This window comes from Sorex fumeus, unplaced genomic scaffold, assembly GCF_029834395.1.
Source record: "Sorex fumeus unplaced genomic scaffold, SorFum_2.1 ptg000009l, whole genome shotgun sequence".
In the NCBI taxonomy this organism is placed as follows: Eukaryota; Metazoa; Chordata; class Mammalia; order Eulipotyphla; family Soricidae; genus Sorex; species Sorex fumeus.
This window is the reverse complement of record NW_026606066.1, coordinates 9,264,945-9,292,236: the sequence shown is the minus strand read 5'-3', so window position 1 is coordinate 9,292,236 and position 27,292 is coordinate 9,264,945. Positions and strand designations below refer to the sequence as shown.

At 36.1% G+C, this 27,292-nt stretch overlaps 1 protein-coding gene across 1 annotated transcript in view; it reads right to left on the bottom strand.

Annotated features, from left to right (window-relative positions):
* The window catches only part of GALNT5 (polypeptide N-acetylgalactosaminyltransferase 5), a 46,833-nt gene that overhangs the window by 17,364 nt on the left and 2,177 nt on the right, over window positions 1-27,292 (bottom strand). The window contains exons 2-5 of the mRNA XM_056110206.1: window positions 11,037-11,203; window positions 9,464-9,583; window positions 2,572-2,707; window positions 1,881-2,000 (exon numbers count right to left, since the gene is read on the bottom strand). Of these exons, the coding sequence (XP_055966181.1) occupies window positions 1,881-2,000; window positions 2,572-2,707; window positions 9,464-9,583; window positions 11,037-11,203 (543 nt within the window). The remainder of the gene's footprint in view (window positions 1-1,880; window positions 2,001-2,571; window positions 2,708-9,463; window positions 9,584-11,036; window positions 11,204-27,292) is intronic.

Below are 27,292 nucleotides of genomic sequence, written 5' to 3'. Positions count from 1 at the left end.
TTTATATTTCTTATTTGTTTTAATTTTTAATACAATCTAAGATTTGATTCTCAAAATAATCAAAGTTGATATTTCTATTAGTCAATGTAAAAATTAGGGAATGAACTAAAAAATGTCAAGTAATTGGGGAAGGGCACACCTAGCGGTGCTCAGAGATGACTCTCTCTACTCAGGAGTTAACTCTAGTAGTGCTGAGGGAACTGTATGTGTTGTCAGGGATTTAAGCCAGCCTTATCTGCTGTACCATCTCTTTGCCTCAGAGAAGTGAAGTAAATTTTTAAAGCTCATACCACAATAAATAATAGGATTGAAATGCAAATTCAGAGACTGATTCCTGAGACTTTGCCTGTTATTCATTAGGAAAGTTGGAATATACATAGAGTCAAGCAGGTATACAAGGAGCTTACCACTAAGACAGCTGAAAGTGATTTGTGTGGAGAATCTCCTGTGGTTGTATTTAGAGGGCACAACAATACCAAGAATAAAGATCTTCCTGTCCACACTCCTCTCTGGACTGTTCAGAATGTAAGCTCTTCCCAATATTATATTGAATATAATCTGAACAGAGCCACCATGTTAACATATATAAGTAAATATAAAAGGAAAGACTATCCTTAGAGATAATATTAGAACAGAAGTGTTAAATTCAGACAGACATGAATTTGAATCCTTATTTTTTCTTGATTTTTTTGTGGGTAAAAATTAACTATTTAATTCTATAGCACAAAATCATAAAGAAAAAACCACATTCCTTTAAAAGTGAAAGTAATCTAAGATTAGATGCTAATAGCTCATTTTACAATATGAGGGAACAGCTTAAATAGTATTTTTTTGAAAATTGTTTATTTTTATTTGAAGCACCATAGTTTATAATTCATATAAATGATAATGTTGCATGCACACAATATTCTAAGACCACGCTTTCTACCAGAATATCCACTTCCAATCCACCATGATCTGAGTCCCTGCTCAAGTCCTCCTTTCTATTCCTTCTTTTGCTAGTTGAAAAAATACATTGAATCTTAAGTCCCAATTTCCTCATTTATCTATGGGGATATTGTCACCTTTCTCTTATGTTTATGGGGAGGATTAATCACGTAAGTGCTTAAAGGATAGAAATCCCACTTCACTTTCTACGAATTTCAACTCAAAGGAGCATCACTCATGATAAAGGATGAGGTATTATCTATGAGAACTAAGTTCAGGCAAACCATGTTGCAATGGATGATCTCTGCTTGCTGGCTTGTGTCTGCTCAAGTTATCTATCCAAGAGGACTCCCGCTATTCAGAGTGGAGTCAACTACATGATTGGTCCACAGATTTAGAATATTGAGGAAGTATTAGTAAGTCTCTATTTAAACATTAGTTCAAAATCATTTCTTTGATCTTGATTTCCTAGTAGTGGATCTCAAATTGTAAGACTATTCAATTTCCTTATCTATGCCAATCCATTCACAGACTTTGTCACCTTTTCCAATTGAAAGCATAGGATTTGACTTTTAAAGAAAAATCTAACAGTAGATATTATTATAATGATATGTTTATTAGTATCTAGGTTTTTAATATTATATTTATTCGATAGAATTAATGTCATATTATACTAGGTTAGACCATTAAGTTCCAAAGAATAGGAAAATTTTCAGTGACTTTCTGGATTCAGGGATGAATGGGGTACAAATGACCCTTTTCAGACAATAAGTTTTGATAGTGGCAAACAAATTTCTCAGGAAAACATTATCATACTTTTGATTTTTGTTATTTATTGCACAAAGTATAATTCATGATGTTATAATGAATGACATTTTTCTGTGCAGGTGATTTTTTACACCTGAATAAAAAGATGCATAAGTGCTTCTCAGTCTTAAATTTTACACACTTACCTTATTATGTCTGTTTCTTTAATGTTTTCCTTTGCAACAACATCTGGAGGAATTGTTCTCCAAGCAAAGTTCATGGGCCATACAAAGATTCCTCTTTGAAAGTTGTTCACTGTCATGTAACTAATGTAGAGGGGAAAAAGTGTCTCCTGAGATTATGCACATCTTTATATCCTTTACCAAATCAAAGTCATTTATTGTTCAATTGAATGAAACAGGTGTTTTATATAGATAATTTTAAATTATCGCAACTTTAAAAAGTAATGTTCAAGGAAAATATTAAGTCCAGTATTTTCAATAGTTATTGGCAGTCTGGAGTGCTTTCTTTAAACTTACACCTTTCTCTTAAGGATGATCTGGCCACTTTTGTGGATAAAATGTTAATAACATATATTTATACGATATTTTTCATAAAAACCAAACTAAACATAAGGGAAATAGGTATTTTGATGTTTAGCCAAATGTAAAGTTGGAAAAAAACTGAATGCATATTTGAATTCATTAGTATTGAGGACAAATTCTGTGGTGATAAAATACTGTGCAGATCGGTTCTAATTCCAAGATAGCTATCACATATTTTCATTTATTTAAGTGGAAAAATTTTATTCATTTGATTTGCAAAAATGCATATATATATTTGCTTCTGCTATTTAAATATTCACTTAGAAATATCTTATGGTATATGACATATTACCTCATATCCTTGTCATTGATAACTTCAATCACTGGACAGGCTACTTTCTTTCTACTTAAATAAACTCTCTCCAGAAGAGGTTCTAACCAACCAATATTGCATTCCACATGAGAATCTAAGAATGTTAATACATCACCTAGAGACAAAAACCAAAAAAACCAACATTAAAAATCAGGTGTATTAAATATTTGTAATCCTTATTCAGGCCTGGAGCAATAGCACAGAGGATAGTGCATTTGCCTTGCACACAGCGGGTGGGCTGACCCGATTCCTCCACCCCTCTCAGAGAGCCCGGGAAGCTACCGAGTGTATCTCACCTGCACAGCAAAGCCTGGCAAGCTACCCATGATGTATTAGATATGGCAAACATAGTAACAACAAGTCTCACAATGTGACTGGGCCCACTTGAGCAAATCGATGAACAATGGGAAGACAGTGCAGTGCTACAATTCTTATTCAAAAGCCTTGGGGATCATTCCATAAAGATGGTTATACAGGGTTTTATTCTCATTCTAATTATTGGGAGTAAACTATTTTCATTAATAATTTTATTAATTTTATTTAAAATTTTAATTCTATTCAAAATTTTATTCAAAATTCATAATTTTATTCTAAGAAAATGAAACACATTTTTATCTTATTTCATTTTATCTTATTTAATCTGAAAAACAAAACTGAAATACAGTTCAGTATAGTTCTAATTTTCATTCCTTTAAGTGATAGGATATAAAGTAACAAAAGACTTCAGTAATCCACCCAAAGTTGTAAAGGTAAGAGGCGGTATGACATCAGAAAAAAATAAGTAAAAAAGTAAAAAAAGTGAGTAATCCATGATAGTCATCCTTAAAAATAAAATGAGAAAATAAAATAAACAAGAGGTTGAACTTTGAGTAACAGGAGGCTTAAAATAAAAATATTAGCAGATGAAGAACAAGGTGATGGACAACTGGGTGATACATTACTATCTTCTGAAATAAATAAGCTACTTATTAATTATTGGTATTTTCAATTATTGGCTTTCTAATGACCTATTGAACAGTGGTAGCACTTCGCTCTCTCTCTCTCTCTCTCTCTCTCTCTCTCTCTCTCTCTCTCTCTCTCTCTCTCCCTCTCTCTCTCTCATGTGGGTCATATACTGTGGTGTTTGAGGGCTACTTCTGGCTCAGTACCGGGAATTGAACCTGGATCTACCATCCTGATAGACAGTGATAGTTTTGTTTTAAGATAAAGGTACAATCTTAGTCATGATCTTCGTAGGAGATATTTTGAAGTGGTTTGTTTAGACTGAATTAGGGTGCACTAGACAGAAAACTTACCTATACTCTTACCCTACTCTCAGTACTCTACTTTTGGAGATAATCATTATTTCTGCTGATAATGCTTGGATAGTCCTATCTTCAGGGAATAATAGCTGTTGGCTAGTGAAAGGTCATTGTCTCTAAAAGATGTACTATTGTATATCTTGTATAGCCTTCTCCTTGTTGTTCACAGAGATTATCTAAACAAGTATGATGCATAATCAAGATGTATCAGATGTACACTTCACTGCTAGTACAGACTACTAGTAACAAATAATTTTTCCTTATCTTATTGTTTTTATCCCTGTTGATTAAGACCTAAGACTAAAGAGAATCTTCTACTAGACCTTCTTTTAGTCTACTAGACCTCTACTAAACTACATATGTCTTCCAAACTTTTCAAACAGACCAGATTCTTACAAAAGTGTTTTAATTCTTGCCAGGACCCAAGATAAACAGCACTTGCCCAACAGATCAATGATTATCTTTGGTTTCTACTTTGTTAAAACATTCTAGGAAATTAATATATATACACATATATATATATATCTTTTAAACTTTGCTGATTTATGATTATAGACTTGTCAGGCCCAGATTATGTCTTGCATTTGCTTTTTTCTTGTGAAGGCTAGATAATTGGAGGTGGGTTAGCCTAAAAAGGCACATCAAGATCTCTTGCCACACTCAATGACAGAGCCTGAGTGGTTCCTGAATTACATGTTCCACAAAAGCTTGTAAATGATCCTAATAATTCCTCTTGAATTCTATCATATCTGACTGAAAGTCTTATAGATTATAGATTACTATAGATTATATATTATAGATTACTATTATAATTTTTGGGCTGGAGCGATAGCACAGCGGGTAGGGTGTTCGCCTTACAAGCGGCCAACATGGCCGACCCGAGTTCGATTCCTCTGCCCCTCTCGGAGAGCCCAGCAAGCTACCGAGAGTATTCGATATGCCAGACACAGTAACAACAAAGTCTCCAATGGAGACGTTACTGGGCCCGCTCGAGCAAATCGACGATCAACGGGAGGGCCTTTACCTTTACCTTTACCTTATTATAATTTTAATTTCAAATTTACATGGATAAAATCAAAACTTAAATATAATCTCAAGTCCATTTATCTATCTTTGACTACACCAGTAAACAAGTTTTCTCATAATTTTCACTGGTTGACATGTAGGATTTTTTTCAGTAGGATTTTTTCAGTTGGTCTCTTCCATCATATCTAACTGCAAGTCTTATAGATATCATGTCCACAGTACATCTAAATCTGAATATTCTTGGTAGCCAATTTATATGGTTAGTAGCTAATTATTGCTTGAACAACTTTAATCACTTCCTTAAGTGATTCACTTATTTCCTTGTTAACTCTCTAATGTACATTATCTTCTGTATGGCAAGACTAAACATTTAAAAATATAAATTAGACAAATGTATTCTTCTTTTTAAATATCCTTTACTGGTTTCATAAATAGTGACTACATTTATTAAATGAGGACAAAACTTAACAAATGTTTTCCTTTTTCTCCTCCACAAATAAATCTTTAACCACTTTCCTTGATTAACACAATAGACATGTACACTTCTTCAAAGAGACAGCATATTTTTCTGCTTTTTTCATTTTGTTCTTTTCATTTTCTTTGTGGCTTTCAGGGTCATACCCAGTGATGCTGAGGAGTTACTCCTGGCTCTGCACTAAGAAATTATTCGGAGATAAGTACCAGGAGGTTTACTCCATGGCTTGGAGGCCAGCCTCACATGCTAGGGGGAAAGGCAGCTCAGATAGAGAAGGGAGCACCAAATAAAGGGTGTTGGGAGGATCCTCCCAGGATGGGAGATGCATGCTGAAAGTAGACTATAGACCAAACATAATTGCCACTCAATGCCTCTTTTGCAAACCATATCACCCAAAAGAAGAGAGAGAACAAAAGGGAATGCCCTGCCACAGAGGCAGGGTGGGATGGGGAGTATGGTGGGTGGGAGGGATACTGGAATCATTGGTGGTGGAGAATGGGCACTGGTGGAGGGATGGGTACTCGATCATTGTACAACTGAAACCCAAGCACAAAAATTTTTAAGTCTAAAACTGTACCTCATGATGTTTCACTAATAAAAATAAAAAAGAAATTATTCGGCTGTGTGCAAGGAAAATGCCCTACTGTCGCTCCACCCCAGTGCATATTTCTGCATCAGGATATTTACTTTTTTGACTCCACTAGCCTAGGAAAATTCTTCACCAGTACCTCAGTTCAAAAATTATTTTGTGGGGCTAGAGAATAGTACAGCTGGTAAGGCACTTGCTTTGCATGCATTTGACTGGGGTTCAATCTTTGGCAGTCCATAGGGTCCTCTGAGCCTGCCAGAAGTGATCCTTGAGCTCCAAGTCATGAGTAAGCCCTGAGCACTGCTGGGTGTAGCTCCCAAATAAAACAAAGACAAATTACCTTCTTGGCTTTTGTATTGTTAGTGGGTAATTTCTTAAGATAGATCAAATGTGGAGTTTTACCTAATTTTTCTAACTTCAGTCCATTATGAAGAATTTTTTTAAATTGAATCACTGTAAGATATATTTATAAAGCTTTCATGTTTGAGTTTCAGTCATACAATGGTCAAACACCCATCCCTTAGATCAGTGCACATTTTCTACCACCAATGTCTCCAGTGTCCTCCCACCCCTTCCCAACACTACCCCTGTCTCTATAGCAGACAATTTCCTCCATACTCTCTGGGCATCATGGTTTGAAATATATATACTGAGAGTCTATCACATTTGGTCCTTTATCTACTTTCAGTACATATCTCTCACCCCAAACGATTCTTCCAACCATCATTGTCTTAGTGAATCCTTCTCTATCCCAGCTGCCTTCTCCCCCAGCTCATGAGACAGGCTTCCAACTATGGAGAAATATTCCCGGCCCTTGTGTATACTGTCCTTGGGTGTCAGTCTCATATTATATTATTTTATATTCCACAAATTAGTGCAGTCCTTCTATGTCTGTCTCTCTCTTTCTGTCACATTTCACTTAGCATGGTACTCTCCATGACTATCCACTTATAAGCAAATTTCATAACTTCATCTTTCCTAACAGCTACATAGTATTCCATTGTGTATATGTAAACCAATTTTTTTTAACCAGTCATCTGTTCTCGGACACTCAGGTTTTTTCTAGATTCTGGCTATTGTGAACAGTGCTGCAATGAACATACAGGTACAGATGAAGAATCTTAACTGTCACAGGCCAGAAAGATAGTACAGTGGGTAAGGCTCTTGTCTTTTACCTGTGTTAATCATTGGGACTACATATGATCTCCAGAGCAAGTCAGGATTAGTTTCTGAGTGCAGGGCCAGGAGGAACCCCTAGACATTGCTGGGTATGGCCCCCATACTAACAAAAAATAATCATAACTGTCACTGCAATCAAATTTTCAGTTATATTTGTTGCCACTTTAGAGATTCCATTAAAATTATAGCAAAAGTGTTGGCAACCTAATGGGCTATTAAGAATTCTGCATTGGGGATCTTGTTAGAGGAAGTTGAAACTTGAATGACAACACGTTCTAACTCAAGTTGGTAGAGGTCTGTATAAGAGAACAGTGGTGGCTAAATATCTAAGGTTAATAGAATATAGTAGACAATGGTTAAGATTCTAAAGTGAAGTTTTCTATGTTCTGATCCTAGATCTACTACTTACTGGCTTGAAGAACTTTGGAAAATATGACCTCATTGTGTCTTTGCATACTTATAGGCAAAAATGAGGAAAATTATTATGAGGATTAAATTTATTAGAAAAAATGTGTTTGGAGTGGGACATGGTATATATGATCAGTGATCATTATGGGGTTATGGATTCTTTAAAAGAATGTATAAAATTCAACCAAATAGTTTGATAGAAACTTGGTTTGGAATTCATGAAAATACTGGATATAAAAGGTACCTCTTCCCATCCAAACACTGAACAAATATGAGAAAAAGGCACACTGCTCTTTGAGAAGAGATAAAGGTGTATGCAAGAATAGGGAAGAGAGAAATAAACCATTCTAATAAAACTAGAGGATATTGGGACAATTTTCAAATTTAAATTTTAAATTAAAAGTTATTTTGTAATTACTTATGACTAATTCAGAAAATACAAATATTAAATTGTGGGGTGGAATTTGGGCCTCACCCAGAGGTGCTCAGTGGATATTCATGACTCTGTGTTCAGGGATCATTCCCAGCATTGCTCAGGAACCATTTGAAGTGCTAAGTATTGAACTGGTTGAAGCTGTTTGAATAACAAGTGCCTTAAGTCCAGTACTATCTCCTGACACCATAATGAATTTTAAAGTCATAAATCTACAGAGATGGTGGTTGAAAGATGATAAGTACAGAGGGGGGAGATAAAGTTAAAGACAGAAGGAGAGAGGAGGGAGAGAGGGAGGGAGGGAGGGAGACAGAAGAAGAAAGATTTCTTTGTAAGTGACTGCTAGCTAAAAACTAGAATCACAGAAATATTTTTTTCAGTCCTAATGCAGTAATTGATTCACACATTAATCACCAGTGGAGGGTAAAACATTGGATATAATGTTGTAAAGAAAAAAAGAATATTTGATGAATCAAAAATATCACCACACAAATTAGTTCTTCCACCCAAAGGAAAGATTTAGGTAGGTCTCTTCTTAGCCAGTGCTAAAAATTAGTTTCAAGCAATAGATACCCTGGCATCATGTGTCTCTTTATTTGACGTAGTAACTACACAATTTCTATGAATCATGTAATGGAATTCTCCATGATACTCACTTCAAAAACATTCGCCTTATGTGTCATATAAGACAACAGTAAGAATGTTTCTGAACAATTCCAGTAGTACAGAACCAATGATTAGGACTCTTAACAAATAAGTAGGAATTTCTTGGATCAGTGATAAAAGTTCCAGTCTTATCAATGTAAAACCTCAAGTTTGAACCTCAAGTGTTACCCACATAAACTGCTGTGGTCCCAGCACTTCTGCAACAGAGTATATACTCTTTCACACATAGCAACTAGGTATGCATAAGCATAACAACTGAAAAATTATGCAATCTCTGCAGCCAGGTGGATAGGCCATCAAAAGCATGTAGGGAAGCACTCTATTTACAAGTGTGCCACCAACAGTAACTACTGAAGCTGAACAAGCAAGTCCAGCAGATGTGTGACCCCAGAAAACACTACAACAAAGCCACATCTCCCCAAAACAAAAAGGACAAGTTGGAAGGGGGAAAAAACAAAGGTATCTAAACAAAGTTATGGAGTTGACAATTGTAAGAAAACTAGAAAAATCAAATGCAATTCATAAAACTTAGATTTCATACTTGAAAATAAATGAAAAGCTATAAAAATTACTTTTGAGTGGAAATTCAGCAAGAGTATATATTAGGTGACATATTAAATGACATTTATAAATAAAAACCATGCTTTGTAAGAGGATGTTTGTTCTTCAGAATTTCCTATGGAAGTAGTTAAGGATACAGAGATACTATGTCTATATGTGGGTGATAACTGCACTATAATTTCAAGTGTTTATACATTTGAGAAAAAATAAACTAAAATCTATAAACTTCTTACCTGTTGCTTCCTGTGCCCCTGCCAGTCTGGCTCTTATTAGACCATGTCTTTCTTTGAGGCGAAGGATTCGAACTTTTGGGAATTGAGACATATATTTATCCAATTTATCCTTTAGGTATTCTGGATGAGAGTAAGGATAGATTAGGAAACACTTCAACAGGTTAGTATAATATCAGAAACAGCTCCCTATGTCAGATTCCAATTTTAAATAGAATCACTTAAATCTATTCTTTGGATCCTGATTATATTTTCTCATGTCATTTTCTTGGATTTATTTTGTATTTGGTTTAGTATCTAAGTTGTTTTTTTAAATCTCAAAACATTCTTTTGAAGTTCCAGTGAGGGTGGAGGGAGGGTTGTTGCACACACCCAGCGATGCTCAAGGATTATTTCTGGCTCTGTGTTTCAGGAGTGGTAGTGCTCAAGGTATCATATGTAATGCTAGAGTTTAGAACCCGGGTCAGCTGTAAGCATGATATTATCTCCTGTAATCTCTCTCCCACTCCTCAAAATATTGCTTTCAATGTTGCCATATTACATAGAAAGAAATGAGCCTCTCTACATGTTGTCAGGACAGGAGAAAATTCATCCTATAAATTACTCAGGTTTAAGTAGAATGTTTCCCCTCTTTCAAAGACCCTTGAGAAGAGGCTAAATAGCTTCTATTTCTGCTTACATTGTCACCAACTCCTTGAAGTTTCAGCCAGTTTTCTTTTGACATCTCACAGCTCCTAGAGCTCAGAATGGTTCTGGTAGAAATTGTTTAGGCTGAAGGAACTAGATCATCTCATTGAACTTATGCTGAGGGCTAAGTTATTGTATGAATTTTACCATCTCTTAATTCGCTTCTAACTTTTTGAAGTGGGTTATATTTTGCTTATTGATAACATAGTGGTCAGGGAATTTTAGTTGTCTTACATGCACACATTATTTGATAGCCCAAAAAGAGACATTACAAAATGTGATAAATAAAAGTAAACATAAAGACCATGATGGATTCTGCCTTTGAACTCAGTTTGTAACCTGTTCTCTTAATTTTCACTAGAAAGTTTTCTTCTCAATACTTAACTGAACACATAATAGCATTTACATTTGAAGAAAAGACATAGACTTTCATGTTTTTCAGAATTAAAGTCTAACTCTAATTCTCGGTATTACCCATAGAAAAGGCATTCCATTATTGTGGGATGTTTGATTATTGGATTATAGAAAGTACAAAATTGTAGAAAACATCTTCTGCAATCAAATGCTCTACCCCTGAGCTATGCCCCCTGAGAACACCTTTGGATCTCAAAAACTTCAATGTGCTAATTCAAAGAGCTTTATTAAGTAATCGCTTTATATGGAAGTCATAACTAAAGCGAAGGCTGAAACAGCTAAGAAAACATGGCATAGATGATAGTCAGAATTAACATTTTTAGACCCATAGCAGTTCACTTTTAAGTCATCAGATGAAACAATGATTTGTCATTTCAGTTTTATGCTTCATTAAGTTATTTTGAGATTCTTCCATCAATCTGAACTGCTACTGACACACATCAAATACTAATCCTCCAGGATGTTTTCTTTTTACCTTTGGTGCTGAAGTCATCCACCAGAAGAATCTCCTTAATGAGGTGTGGAGGAGAGCGATTGAGAACACTATGAACAGATCTCAGGAGAGTGGACCACACTTCATCCACAAAGCACATGATGACACTAGTGGTTGGGAGGGTGTTGTGAACTAGCTGCTCTGCACACCTGTACCAGAAGACAATAAGAGAAAATATGATGTGCTAATGAGATCATAAGATGATTTAAAAATTCAGAGTATGAATATGTGTATAGCATCTACATTTAGATTGTCTGTTGACCTATCACCTATCATGTTCATTCATTTACCCACCCACTATCTATACCACTGGTTTTTTTTCATGTGCTTGTTCTTGGGGAGGGGTGTAAGCAAAATAAAATAGCAGAGGAATAGCAGTTAACTGTGGATTTTAATGAATAAACGGACTAAAAATAAAATATGTGCAAAATTTCCCAAGAAGAAAGGCATCAGACTGTAGTTAAAAGGACATGGGTTTGCAGGTAGACACTATGTTGAATCTCACCAACAGTATTTCTCAGGTATTTATCCATTAATAACTTACTCAGTCTTTCAGTGCTTCAGTTTTCTCATCTACAAAATGAAGCAATGATTCTCATTCAACCAAGTTTAACTGCCTGGTGAGAAAGCTCATAAAATGTCTAGCATCTTTCCTGACATAGGAATCCACCAGATGGTAGACATTGTTTTTCTGCATATGGTATATACTGCAAGAGAGTATTCTGACATATTTAATGTTACCAATTAGTTTATGATTGACCCTCCAACTAGTCTTCTGTGAAGTGACAAACAAAACAGTCTCTCTTTCTGCTTTCATGTGAATCTATCTTATGGTACACTACATACCAAACAGTTAAAGCTCTCAACTTCTCAATTTAGGGGTTCCTTATGGAGACTCTCTATGCTGTGGAATAGACACACTTGCAATCATTTTTCTGGCATGGAAATGAGATCAGGCTCCCGTGGGAGTTGATATTCAGTGTGGGTTGTAATTGGCCTTCTTGGTGTTTTTCCATGCCCTACAGTGCATACTGCCTCACAGTTGGCAATCTTTCCCTCCCTGCCTGTGTTGCTCTTCACAGGATGGTGCCCAGTGGGACCTCACAAAGAATATTTGCTATCCTTCTAACATAGCTGCTGTTATAAATGCAAAATTAAATTCTGACCATAAATAAATATTATAGGCATTTTGCTTCTTTCTACTTTAATTACATACTTGTAGCATCTCTTATCCTTTTTATAGGTGAATAATAAAAAGAACACAGGGAATTAGCTCATGATTATAATGTTAGCTAATAACAGAATTGGGAATCCAACTCTGGTACAGACTGGCTCCAGAAATATTTATATATTAGGTCTTAGGTCTACAAGAATAAAAGCATCTAGCATAAGATATAGCATTTTGTGGTATCAAATCGGGACTTCTGTCATATCACAAAACTACAACTTCATATACTAAATACATAAAAAGTAAGTAGATAAGAATAAAATCCAGTCATAGTAAAGACACGGGTACATGCCACTTTAAAATTGGTTAAAATACTACAGCACACAATTAAATTCAATCTTTATATCAACTGTTGAGGTATGTAAGCTCTTCTTCAAACAGATTAAACAGAAGATTAAAAAGTTAAACAGCTTACCCAACCTCACTCATTAAGAAAGACATATATTTCCATATATATTCTATACATATATTCCATATATATGTGGAAATGTGAATAACTAGTTTTCATTCTACTGCATTATGATGATTTTTTTGAAATAGGTTCTTGGGTTTCAGAATCAAATAGATGTGAGGTAAGTAGCTCTAATTGATGACTTAGAAAGGTCATATACTATCTTTGAACCTCAATGCATGACCCTTTCAGAAGCTTTAGGAGAAATTCTGTTTCTTGCCTCTTCAAGGTTCTATCCATGCTTTATGGCTGCATCATTCAGTTTTTTTCAGTCATTTCATTATCTTATCATCTGAGTTCATGTGAAAATTTCATCAAGCTCTCCGACATAAGAGTAGGTATCACTGCCTTGAGAACTTTCCCGCACAATATAGGATAAGCTTGTATTCAAATACTGGGCAGCTAGTCTTCAATAATTGGGCAAAAAACATGAAATGGAGCAAGAAAATGCTATTAAACAAATGAAAATAGGTAGGTTACGTGCAAAAAGAGGAACTCAGTCATCTTTCTAACACCATACACAAAAGTCAAATAAAATAGGTTAAAAATCTTGATATTAGGCCTGAATTCATAAATCATATTCAGGAAAAATATAGCTAAACCTCTTCATGACATCTCAAAACACTAAGAATCTATAGTAGTTCACTAGTTCAATGTTATTGGCTTAACAAACACAAGCTAAGATAAACAAATGGGACTGCATTAAACTAAAAACTTCTGAGCTGCAAAAGAAATGACCAGAATAAAAAAAATAACACATACTGATAGACTTTTCCATCATTTATTTGGTAAAGAGTCAATATTCAAAATGAATAAAGCACTGGTAGAACTTCATAAGGAAAAAACAACTAACCCCATCAGAAATGGATGGAAAATATGAACAGAAGATTTTAAAAAGAAGACAAGCAAATGGTCAATAGGTATATGAAAAAAACTTGCTCTGCATCACTTGTTATTAGGGAAATGCATATCAAATCAACATTGAGATATCATTTCACACCAGTGACACTGGCATATGTTACAAACATCAAAACAACTAGTGTTGGCATGTATGTGTGAAAAAAGGAAGTGTAAGTCACTGCAAGTGGGAATGTCAACTGGTCCAGCCTTTTTGAAAAGCAATATGGACATTTCTCAAAACACTAGGAATTAAATTTCCATGTGACCCAGCAATTCCACTTCTTCGTATCTACCCCAATGTCCCCAAAACTCTATTCATAAAATGTACTTGTACTCCTATAGTCATTGCAGCACCATTCACAATAGCCAAAATATGGACACATCCCAAGTGTCTAATAACAAATGACTGAATAAAGACAACACAGTACGTACACATAATAGAAGACTACTCACTATGAGAGAAAGGTAAAATCGTACCATCTGCTGCTATGTTGGTGGGTCTACAGAGTATCATGATGGATGAAGCACGTCAGAAGAGGGACAAATACAGAATGATCTCTCTCATATGTGGGATATAAAGAAAAACAGTAGGAGAATAACGAATGCCCAAAATGTAACAAAATGAGAAACTGGTCTTCAGTAGGAAATTAACTGGGCAGAAGGAGAGTATCAGAATAGGATGGGGAACACTAGGAAAATGGAATCCTGGTGGAGGGTGTGGAACTAGAATACTTAATGCAAGAACTAAAATATGTGATAGGAGCTAAATTACTACTAATAGTAAACAACAGTGCCAAAACCAAAAAATAATCATTACTTTGTAATTTATTTAGCAATGTTTACTAGTTCTGTGTATTAGAAGAAAACATATGTCTGGGGAGACTATTTATTTTCAAACTTTAAAAGCTTTAAGAATCTTGTTTGTGTGTGTGATGGTGGTGGTGGTGGATCAGGGGTGGCACTGGTAGTGCTCAGAGCTGCCTCCTGGCTTTGCATGCAGGGGCCACTCTTGTAGGATTCAGGGAAACAATTATGGTACCAGTAATTGAAGCTAGCTGTACTGTGTGCAAGGTAAGAGCCCCATCCACTGTGCTATTACTCCAGTTCACATATGTTTTGGTTGTACCTTCTCTCACGGTCACGGTCACGGTCCTCTCGTTGTTCATCGATTTGCTCGAGTGGGCCCATTAACGTCTCCATCGTGAGACTTGTTACTGTGTTTGGCATATTGAATACATAACGGGTAGCTTGCCAGGCTCTGCCGTGTGTGTGAGATACTCTCGGTAGTTTGCCGGGCTCTCCGAGAGGGGCGGAGGAATCAAACTCCAGTCGGTCATGTTGGCTGCGTGCAAGGCAAATGCCCTACCACTGTGCTATCGCGGGCTATTTTGCAGTAAATGGTAAAATTACATTGAATTAACCGATTTATTAAAGTAGCACTGTAGCACTGTTCTCCCATTGTTCATCAATTTGCTCAAACGGGTACCAGTAATGTCTCCATTGTTAGACTTGTTGTTACTGTTTTTGGCATGTAGAATAGACCATGGGGAGCTTGCCAGGCTCTGCCGTGCGGGTGGGATACTGTCAGTAGCATGTTGGGCTCCCTGAGAGGAACAGAGGAATTGAAACTGGGTTGGCCCCGCCCAAGGCAAAAGCCCTACCTGTTGTGCTATCGCTCCAGCCCAACTTTATTAAAGCCCTTACTTTATTACAGTAAGGGAAAAATTTTAATTACATTTACTGTTTCTCTGAAATTTGGAAATTATGCATTAAGACCATAAAATTTTTATCACTGATACTAATTTTGAATTATAATCCTATAAATCAGCGGTAGGGTGTTCGCCTTACAAGCAGCCAACATGGCCGACCCGAGTTCGATTCCTCCGCCCCTCTCGGTGAGCCCGGCAGGCTACCGAGAGTATTCGATATGCCAGACACAGTAACAACAAAGTCTCCAATGGAGACGTTACTGGGCCCGCTCGAGCAAATCGACGATCAACGGGAGGACCTTTACCTATAAATCAATTATATAAAAATAATTCAAAAAATAAAATATTTCCTACATTAAATAAAACATTACCATGTTTAATTAATTGAAAATAATGCCACCAACTGAAGGGCAATTTTAAATCTGAACATATTTTAAACTGAATTTTAAACTGAAATAAAATGTCCATTTTTGGTGTAGGGGTTGGAATATAGTCAGTGATGCTCAGAGATTACTCCTGGCTATCACTTAGTAATTGCTCTTGGCAGTGCTTGGGGGACCATATGGGATTCTGGGGATTGAATAAGGGTCAGCCATATTCAAGGGAAGCAACCCATATGCTGTACCATCTATCTAGCCCCACAAGGCAAGAATCTCTAGTAGAGATTACTGTTGTCAGAATCTTTGATGGTGAACAGAGAAAACATAAGGGATAAAACTAAAGTTTCCCAAGGGGAAAATGTAAGGGGACAGAGTAAAACAAATTTAGAATACAAAAGTAAAGGAGGGAACAGAAACTTTCTTGTACATCATTTTATAATATCCCAAAAAAGACAGACATGTTAGGTAGGTGGGACACATGGTAAATTTGTCATCTCAGTTCCCTCTGTCTTTCTTGAGTACAAAGGGGGAGAATTATATTTATGGTCTTTAGAGAAGAAAAAATTGAGTTCAGAGTTGAAAAAAATTTATCGTTGATAGGATTGTTGGTGGAAAAAGGTCTTTTTCCTTGCAATAATCAACTTAATGATATTGACTCAAGAGATAAGTCATAGCTCCTTGAGTGGCTTCATGGCTCCTTTCTATTCATTCTCAGATTAAATATTGCCACGATAGGGAAGTCTTTTATGAATACACTACAGAAACACAGCTTATCATTCTAATATTACCACCACCTCTGTTTCTGTCATGAAATTCATTATTTATTCATTTTTTGCATGTGAAATTTCTAGAGAAACAAAACTATCTTGCTTATTTCAATGCCACAAACTTTCAGTATAGAAGTGTGTAATAAATATCTAAAAATATTCTATGAAATATATAAGAATCATGGAGGTAGAGTGGCCTTAAATCAGAAGTTTAAGTTGTGAATCTTATTTTAGATAGGAAAAATAAAAGTACTGTGTGTACAGATAAGTTTGTGCATTGGATGAATATTGAACCAATCTATCTCACACTGGAACAAGGTCATTTGCAATTGTAATAGGGTAGACTGGAGGAGAATGGAAGATATTTGGCTAAAACTCTATGAGAAATGGGGAAGAGTACTGGCCAATTAAACATAAAAGAAATTCGTAGGGGAACTTTTCACTTTCCTGCATTTGAAGACTCAAAAATTTCAATCCAAATAAATGTTTTATTTTCTTTACCAGTGTCTGACAGCTTGGGTGAAGAAGGAGATAAAAAGACTGTTGGATTAGTTCACTCTTGGGGCCATCAGAGCAAATGAGGTAAAAGAAAAAATGATAGAGGATTTTGAGGGTGCTAGAATAAAATGGCTAAATAATTCTAACATGAACTCTAGGCTGTGAAAGAAATAAAACTCAAATAAGTTCAATATCCAGTGGCAGAAAGAGTATAGAATATAATCAGTGATTTCCTACAACTATCTCATCTCTAACTTATAGTGTAAACAAATGAGAAATTCACATTTCACATTTAAATATATTTTTAACACTTAATATTGATAAAAGTAGGTTTTAAATAGGTAGTCCAGCTACAAAAATTCTGTGTGAGGCCTTTACTCCAACAAGCCTCACTGAAGTCTCCAGAGCTCCTTTATCGTTGACAGTTGGCTAAGTTTTAGAAACATCTAGTGATAAGTGAAAACACACTGGGAAAAGTTAACCAAACAGGTTAATGCAAATGAATATTCCTATATTATATATTCACACATCTTTTCATCTCATTTAGAAAGACGTTCTAAGAAGTTTTGTGATGTTAAGTGAACTAAAATTGGAGGTTCAAAAATAAAACCTACAAAAATATGAGAGATTTGGTGAAGACTCCTCATTTTACGAAGCATTTGATCCTTTCTCCCATCTTAGCATTCAAAACTATTGGCTACACCTATAGATTGGGAGGAGAAAAGAAGGATACTTAAAAATTTTCAAACATAATACTTTAGGGTGTTCTGTGATTTGGGTGGTTGAGGTAAGGGGCCACTTTCACATTCATTTGTACTTGGTGTTCAGCATTACTAAACAGGTTAAACATATTTCGAGATGTCTGGAAAAGCCAGCGTGCTTACTTTGCTTCATTCAATTGGTTATTAGACCAGGAAGGATTTCAAAATTGTTACCTCTTCCCTTCATTCTTATAATTCAAGAGTCATCTAGTTTCTACAGGTTATAAAAATTATACTACACTGATCCAACTCTCCCTCTATTCCCACTGGAACCATTTGTTTCTAGGGAAATAGAAGCAAGTGAAGTCAAAGACAAGTTGAGTGCTAAATATCCTTGAGTTTAAATTTTTTTTAGGTTAAAAAATCAATTTTTTATTTTATATGCCCATTCATTGCAAAAACTACTAGAGACGACAAGGTCCCATTCTATTATGAAATATGAAATCAGTTGATTTTGTTTGGGGTGTGTTTAGATTTTGATTATCACATCAAATCCAAGTACTAAAAATGAATGGAAAACCAAACATGGGAATTTCAACATCTTGCACTGAGTTGATACATTATTGTAGCAGGAGAAAAGAGTCTGGGATAGAGAAGGATGACAGGTGTTCTTTCTGACACTTATTAGATGCACATCCATGGATAAATTATACAACTTTCCAGGAGCTCACTTTTAGCATAAAGTGTATATACATTCAGTGCAGTGTTTGTGATTTGGTAACATAATGATTATAAAAGTACTTTGTAAGCTCCATGGTAAAAAACAAACAAACAAACAAACAAAGAAAAAAACCATATGAGGACCTAATATTATCCACAATGAAAATATATACATTTTACAGTGCTTTCTGCCCTTTTATTAGGCAGCCCTTCAATCCAAATCTATCCAGGCCCATCTTTTATCAAGAAACTCAGAAAGTGATGTTTAACCTTCTCAGCTGTGTGAGCTGAATGCTCAGCAGTATGCTGATTTGAATGTAGCCTATCAAATAAAGAAGGCATCAGATCAGAAGACTGAGAGAATGATAACATTCTCTTATTTCTATGAATTTTTCATTTTACTCCAAGACAGTCAATATGTACTATGAGGGTCAGGTCTTAGTCTCCTTAGGTTTGAACAGAAGGTCAAGGAGAATATTTTCTCAAGTTCTATTTGCAATTCAACTATGGTCTCCTTACGAGCCTTCTGAGGCAGTTTGTCCCCCAGCACTGGTATCTTCAGGAGAATCAGAAGAATAGCATCTTCAGACAGAAGAACTCTGTCTGAAGTTATAGCCTTTTCTCTAAGATCTTAGAATTGTTGGTGCATCTTTTCCTCCCACTAGTTATACAAAAATGTGGTTTTCTATTTTGTTCTTTCTAGAATAGTCTCCTCCTGACATTCAGTAAGAATTGCCCAGTTACTAATTTAGAAGGCCAGTCACTCACCGCCTCCATGCCAATGGTCTCAGCCAGCTGAAGTAACCGTAGAACCAATCAAAGCTAATGGATTCATGCTAGGAAATAGAAACCACCAGAATCAGCATTCACCACTAAAAATGGTCCATTTTGAGCAGGAAACTGTTAGAGTAAAAAGGGAATGGAGGGAGAAGAGTAGATGGTGGTATGATGTCACAAAAATGGGTATGGTACTTAGGGCATTTTTGGAGAATAAGGTTTTGTCTCAGTGGGAATAGGCACAGTTGGTTGTGCTAAGGTATTACTCCTGACTCTGAGCTCAGGAATCACTCCTGGTGGGTTTGGAGGACCATATGGGGTGCTAGGAATCAAATCTTGGTTATCCACGTGGAAGGCAAGAGCCTTATCTGCTTTGCTGTTGTTCAGTCTATGACCTTAGACAAGTCACTTTCCTCCTCTGTCTTCATAGTCCCAGAGGGGCCAGATTAGAGAGTATTTAAAACTTCCTCAGTAATTTATATTCTGGGATTCTCTAAGCAATTCCTCCACCTCATCCACCTACTACACAAAGTCCCCTCTGAGTCATGAGACCCAGCTCCTCACCCAGAGAAAGGAAAATCAAATTATTCTTTCAATGGTTTTAATGATTTCCTGTTTTCCCACTGTTAGAGTACCCTTAGGAAAGAGACTATGCTTACTTCAGTGGTCCTGTTTAGATCCACCCTGTTCTTCCCTACCCCAAATGAGATCTGCTTCTGTTTTCCAAGGGATCATTCTTTTTATAAACTTTGACCTCATGCTTTCTCATTTCCTCCCACATCAAGTCACAGCTAAAACACTTGTGTCCATTCTCAGCTCAAGGTGTGGCTTTTCTTTCCCTTACTCCAGTAGGAGTACCCTTTGTATTAGCACATTTTGCTTCACACTGCAGGAACCATACTCTGAGGTTACATGGCATAATGGGAGCTCAGATGATTTATTTTATTGCTTAGCTAGGACTGTTGAGCAATCTTAAAGAAGAACTTTGGCTTAGTGCTGTATAGAAAATGATTTATATCATTTTTTCCTCGCTAGCAAGGTACCTATCATGCAAAAGTAATTCCTTCATACACCTCTGGGCCATATATATAGAAGAGAGATATTTTAATTTCACCCAAAATCACATGACAAGAAAAAAGAGAGAAGAGAATATTGAGAGAAATAGTAATAGAACTAGAAATCAGGAACTTTTTGTTGATTTCTATAGCATGATATAGCCAGCTCATGAAAGTCCATGAGCAACTTGCACATGGTGTAAAATCAACTGCCACCATCTGAATTATTTGCAATAATCTGAAACCTTAGATTCCAGTTTAGTTTGGGTTGAGTTATACTGATTATAGTACTTGTCTTGAGAAATGAAATCAAAGAGAATGTAAGTATTAAAGATCCTTAGAAAAAGGAAGCTTCATTGTATCACTTCTTCTTATGCAAATCCTTATCTATTTAAAATATAGAGGGTACTCAAAAACCTATCATTTTGAAAATAAACAAGACAGTTTTAATATTATTGATTTTCCCAAATCTTCTGTCCATTGTTGAGAAAAAAAATGTTTTCATTTTCAGAGACTTTGTTCTGAATGGGAAAGCTTTGAATAGTTCAGCAAAAAGTTATTACCTGGGATAAGAGTACCCAGAGCAACATTATAGCAAGCATTTTATAAAATTAGGCTAATAATTAAAAAATGTGGGTCCTAGATTAGATGTTTTAAAACAGAAGTGTAAACAAATTTGGGTTCCTGCATTTAGCAACTACCTCCTTCCAGAAATATTTCTAGGTCCTTGACAGCATTTAGGAGAAAGAGTCCTTAATTTGTTTTAACATTTTATACTTTTACATTAATTAGGCAGTAATTTAACTTTTTTATTCTCTTTGATTTAAAAGCAGAAATGTGTTTTAAGTCATTGTATTATCTTTCTCTTTATTATTACTCTGGATATAGGGACAGTGTGATAAATAGAAATATCTCAAGTCTCCATAACTATCCTTTAAACCTTTGTTTTATTATATTTTAAAACAAATGTGGCATTTTAATTTCTGCCTTGTCATGACATTTTAGTGATATCAAATTGCACTCTTAACACACACAAATCACAGAAATTTTTACATATTTATATGAGTGCACAGACTCAAGAGCATGCAGTACACTCAGACACATATATACTTCAAAGACAATATTGTCCTGTGTTTAGCCATGGAGGGGAAAATTGAAAGTATCTTTCTTAAATCTATATTGTATATATTTCCCTTATCCCTATTTGATCAGTTAGCTTTTTAGCTTTTCCAGAATTTTCGACATTCTCCAATCACTATTAGTCACAAAACAATCTCCTTTCATCTATTGAAATATTCATTTTGTGTAAAAATAAAAATCATCATGAACTTCATAACTTTAAAGCTCCTCTTTCTTTGACTCTGATAAATGTTTAGAAGACAAAAAAAATGGAAGGATTTACATGGAGCTCATTTTCATTTACTCTTTACTGTCTACTTTCACTTCTGCTGGTTTCAGGAAAGTTTTATTTTGTTTTTCCCTTTTCTCTATTTAGTTACCATTTAATTACTATTTAGATAGTCTTGTGGAAAATGCATGATGCTATCTTTTTATGTTGTGTGTGTGGCAAAAGAAAACCCTTTTTATTTATAGGAAAGAACCAAATTATTGCTTGAAAGTCCTAGCTCAGAGCAAAGAAGAATACAAAACATTTTTAATTGCTTTATCAAGGGGCTTGCAATAATTTAGAAGAAAAAAATCATTAAATTAAGCAATAAACGATATCTTAACAACACAGCAGTGGTAGAAAAACATGCTGCAATCCTTACTGTGCTTTGAAAAACTAGGTGTTGGCAACAAAAACTTCTTTGAGTTATTTTTCTCTAAATCCAGATTCAGAAAATATACTCATAAAATAAACTTGTTTTTGGAGTAAGACTTTAACTATAGCCACAGGCAGAAGAAAGTCTCTGTAAGTAGAATTACCCTGCATTTTAATAAATATGCTGGAGCATAGCACAACAGGTAGGGCGTTTGCCTTGCACACGGTCAACCCGGGTTCAATTCCTCTGTCCCTCTTGGAGAGCCCAGCGAGCTATCAAGAGTACACTGCCCACACAGCAGAGACTGGCAGCTCCCTGTGGCGTATTCAATATGCCAAAAACAGTAACAACAATTATCACAATGGAGACGTTACTGGTGCCTGCTCAAGCAAATCGATGAACAACAGGAGAACAGTGCTACAGAAAGTGCTTTAATAAATAGGCCCATGTTTGAGTAAGACTGCTGTGTGCATTGGTTGAATGGAATAGCACTGTAGCACTGTCCTCCCATTGTTTATCAATTTGCTCAAGCCAGCACCAACAACGTCTCCATTGTGAGACTTGTTGTTACTGTTTCTGGCATATGGAATATGTCACAGGTATCTTGCCAGGCTTTGTCCTGCGGGCAGGATACTCTCAGTAGCTTGCCGGGCTCTCTGAGAGGGATGGAGAAATCAAACCCAGGTCGGCCCTGGGTCGGCCGCGTGTAAGGCAAATGCCCTACCTGCTGTGCTATAGCTACAGCCCTAATGGAATAGATGTTAACATAAATAGCAAGTGCAGAAAGGATTTTTAGCTTATTTTCACTTTAAAAAAGGACTAAATTACGGACCAAATATGAAATTTTAAATTGACTCTCAGGGGCTGAAGAGATATTACAGTAGGCAGGGCATTTGCCTTGCACATGGCCGACCCAGGTTTGATCCCTAGCATTCAAATGGTCCTTTGAGCTGCCAGGACTGATCTCTGAGCACACAGCCAGGAGAAAGCCCTGAGCAACATAGGTGTGTACAAAAAACAACAAAAAGTGACTGTCAAAAAAAATCATTTACTTGAGGCATATATTCTAGGCAAAAATTCTAGGCAAAATTGATAGACATTTTACTTTGTTACATAAAAAATTATTATAAGTAAATTAGGAAAATTTCCTTTTTTAAAAGTCAAACATTAAAAAATCGATCAGGAGCTATAAATATGAACATAATGGCAAACATGAAGTAATAAATCATAGTGTTAGAAAAGAATGCATGTACTTTAAACCAAATAAACCAAATTTAAACCAACTAAACCATATTCCACATATGTAAAATAAAAAATTAGTCATTATTAATTTATAAAGTGACCCCTTGCAAGTTTTATTGCTACTTCATACTCATTTAAAAAAAATTAGTATCAAGGGGCTGGAGCAATATCACAGCGGGTAGGGCATTTGCCTTGCACGGGGCTGAACCGGATTTGATTCCCAGCATCCCATATGATCCCCTGAGCACTGCCAGGGGTAATTCCTGAGTGCATAACCAGGAGTAACCCCTGTGCATAACCAAGTATTACCCAAAAAGCAAAAAAAAAAGTATCAATTTTCAAAAGTCATTTCAGAAAACATATCTTTTAGAGCAAGGATATGTTTAAGAATGTAACTTTTTAGAATACTTATAGAACATATTGTGTAAACTTGTATCTTTTGAAGGGACAGAACTTTCCCCAAAGTAAAAATTTGGTTCAGTAGCATATGATTTCACTCAGAGCACCAAACAGATTCTCAAGGTTTGTGGCTAGTGAAAAGCATATAGCAAGGAGTTTTTCAGAAACACTGAGTGCATAAGGGGCCCTTGGACCAGATGAAGGTGTGCTATAGGATTTGAGCAATGTGGAATTAAGATGTGTGGGAGAGATGGGCAAGGACCATAGAAGATGAGGGTGGTGGGAGACTATGAGAAAGAACCACTTAGGACATCACTTAATGGGAATGAACATATTATCTAGAAAAGGGTAGCAAGCAAACTTTCCTTATTCAGAGGGACAAATGGGGAGAATGCCACATGCAGAAGTTACAGCTACATGAAGTAGAAACAGAGGAGGCAGTGACAAAACAGTGGGACTAAGGGAGTTCTTAGTCTCTGAAATAACAGAAAGGAGTTCTTGTGCTTTGGAAGTGTTTGATAATTAGAAAAATCCATGCTAACATCTCAGAATCCTAGATATGCTTCTTTCAAAACTGGAGGGAAAGAAGGGAAGGGCAAATTCAGAAATGAGATACTGACTTTGAAACCAGAGAAGGTAAAATTGTATAGGGAATCCTTAATGCCAACTTCCTCATAGCATCTTCTTAAGAATCAGTCAAGCTGTCTTCAAGAAGATTCTCAAAACCCATGGGTTGCTCAGTCTTGCCTTGTTTGGATGCTTGCCTTGCGATTGTGAGGCCTTGAATATGCACTGCCCAGATGTACTGACAATACACTGTAACCATGTGCATGAGCCCCAACTGTTGTAATAGTAACAAAGTGAAGGGAGAAGATAAAGCAGAAAATAAAATATTATGAAAATAGAAGTTATTATTATATTAACGGACAGAATTAAATTCATTTTTCATTTCCGCTTTTTAATGCTGGGGATTAAATCCAGGTTTCCCACATGGAAGGTGTTGGCTTTATGATTTGAGTCTCATCACCAACAAAGAATTAAAGTTACGTATGCATGTGTTTACATGCATAGGGCCATGCCTGGCTGTGATCAGAGGCTATTCCTGGCTCCTGTGCTCAGAAATGATACCCGGTAGGGCTCGGAGGGATTGAATCAGGATCAGCCACCAGTTAGACAAGCGGCCTCTCATTCTATCTCACGTGCCTTGGGAATTAAATTTAAATGAACATATAAGCAAAATTGTGGGGGTTTTGTTATTGCTGTTGCTGGATAGTCAGCGGGAAGTTATGTTGTGCCAGTGACTGTGTTGATCTCCAGTGACAAATTTGGGAGTATATAAGACATTAAGGGAGAATATTTCCCAAACTTAATTTAAGGGTTTCAGCAGGCTGTTATTTTAAGCTTATTTTAAGGCTATTTCTCTTATGTTTTATTTTGTTTGGGGGCCATACCTGGTTATGTTCAAGTCTTACTCTTGGCTCTGCACCCAGGGATCACTTCTGGCTGACTCCGGGGACCATATGGGATGCCTGGGCTCGAACTCAGGTCGCTACATACAAGGCAAGCATTGTATTATCTCCCCAGCCCCCAAATTCTCCTCTGTTTGAATATATTAGTTCTTGCCTTCCTCCCCTTCCTCCCTTCCTTTTCTCCCTCCCTCCCTCCCTCCCTCCCTCCTTCCTTCCTTCCTTCCTTCCTTCCTTCTTTCCTTCCCTTCATCTACCCACTAATTTTACCTCTCTCACACACACATTTTCTATTTTCTTTAATAATTTTCCTTTTATGCTTATTTTTAAAATTTTAAAATCTTAAAAATTCCATGTGTAGTTTTAATAAGTCACTTTTTCAATCAAGGCTTTCGAGCAAACATAAATAAAATTAAGATAAGAAATTTTAAGTCATGTCAACATGATAAAAAAGGTTTTTATTTGTAATTTCTTGAAACTTTTATAACCACAAATACATAAATTGGCATGTACTTGTTGTTAGATCAAACTTATTTGTATAAGTAAAAGCAAAATAAAACCATTATCATCTTTCAAACAAGAAGTTCATAAAAAGGACTGAAAATACTTTGTGGGAGCCCATATGTAGGTTCTGAGGCAGTTAAATTATCACTTCTACCCTATTGGAAGGGTAAAGCATCAGGAAGCTGATTGCTGAGAGTGCCTTTATTTAGCCAAGGTGGGTTGTATGATAAGAGGGAGGGAACCTGGCCACAAGCTGAATGACTCATCCTCTCCAGCACACGTGTTCATTTTTTTCTACAGTCTGGACAGCTTCCTTCAGAAGTAGTCTGCCTGTAACTTCTCTGTTCTGCAACCCTTAATGTGCACAGATCAAATTTCAGAAACTAACAAGTGCTTGAAGTCTCAATAAATCCCCTGCATCATAACAACATGAAGTTTTAAAAGTCACACAATTGCCCTTTTTCTGATTCAGAACTGTAGACTGCTCTGTACAGCCTTGGATCTTTCCACAGTCTCCATGAACTCTGCTAGGCTCAGAGGATGTTAGAAACAAACAACTTTAACTGCAGCTGTATTCCTTGGATTTTGTGTTCAAAGTTGATATATAAACACCTGGACAAGTATGTATGTCTGTATGATATATGCTATAAATGATTTAAGATCAGATCCTATCCATCATTGTATATTTTGGGGGGGGGGGCGTCAATTCCCTAACAGAAGACAAATAGCAATGCATAAGTTTGTGCTTGGATTTTAATTATTTTTCTGTAGTTACCATCTTTAAGACAAAAGAAGCTAACCTCTCAGGGCTCCAACTTCTTTATTTTTTTAAATAGGTATTTGTTCTCTTCAGGCTGTGAATTTCACAGAGTGAAGAGCATGAATGACACAGCACGTGGTCTAAGCACGGTTAAGAGACCTTTGTCAGTGGTTATATGTCAGTATAGGATATGGCTTCCTTGCTGCTAACATCACATTGAAGAAGCTCTAATATGAATTCAGATTCCTCTATAGCTACCTACTTCTTAAAAATTAAGGTACCTACTTCTTAAAAATTCTGACTACTTATATGACAAATGAGTGTTCTTTACAGAGGGCAAACAAGGCCTTTGTTTTCATACCACATATGCTAAGCCTGAATCTTATTATAGTCCCTAGTTTCTGCTTCAAGGCAAACATTGGCTCAGGAATTGAATTTCAAGGTACACATAGGATGCTTATCAGTTGATGAATAGAGAATATATGGCTACAAAGTACCTTTACTCATCTATATTTGAATCAGACCAAATATTTACAACTTAGCCACCTTCTGGTATATAATGACAAGAAATTAATTCTTTTTTTCTTAGATAAAGTCTCAAGACCTACTCCGGAGGTTCTGAGGCTAGTCCTGGAAATACTCAATATTCACCCAATGAGTCCAGATAGCTCAATGCTAGGGTTGAGCAGTGTGGTGCTGCTGCGTGGGCAATAGAACAGCACCTAGAATGGTGTTAAGAGTTATTTGGTGGCAGGAATCATTGGTTTTTGCTCATGCAAAGCACATGCCTCTGATACCTAAGGCCCAGGAATTTAAGTCTTTGAAGAATGGGTTCGTGAATGACTGCAAGACTTTGGAACTACTATCTTGGGAAAATAACATCACTTTTCAGTAACCTCAATATGTTAATTTGAACCC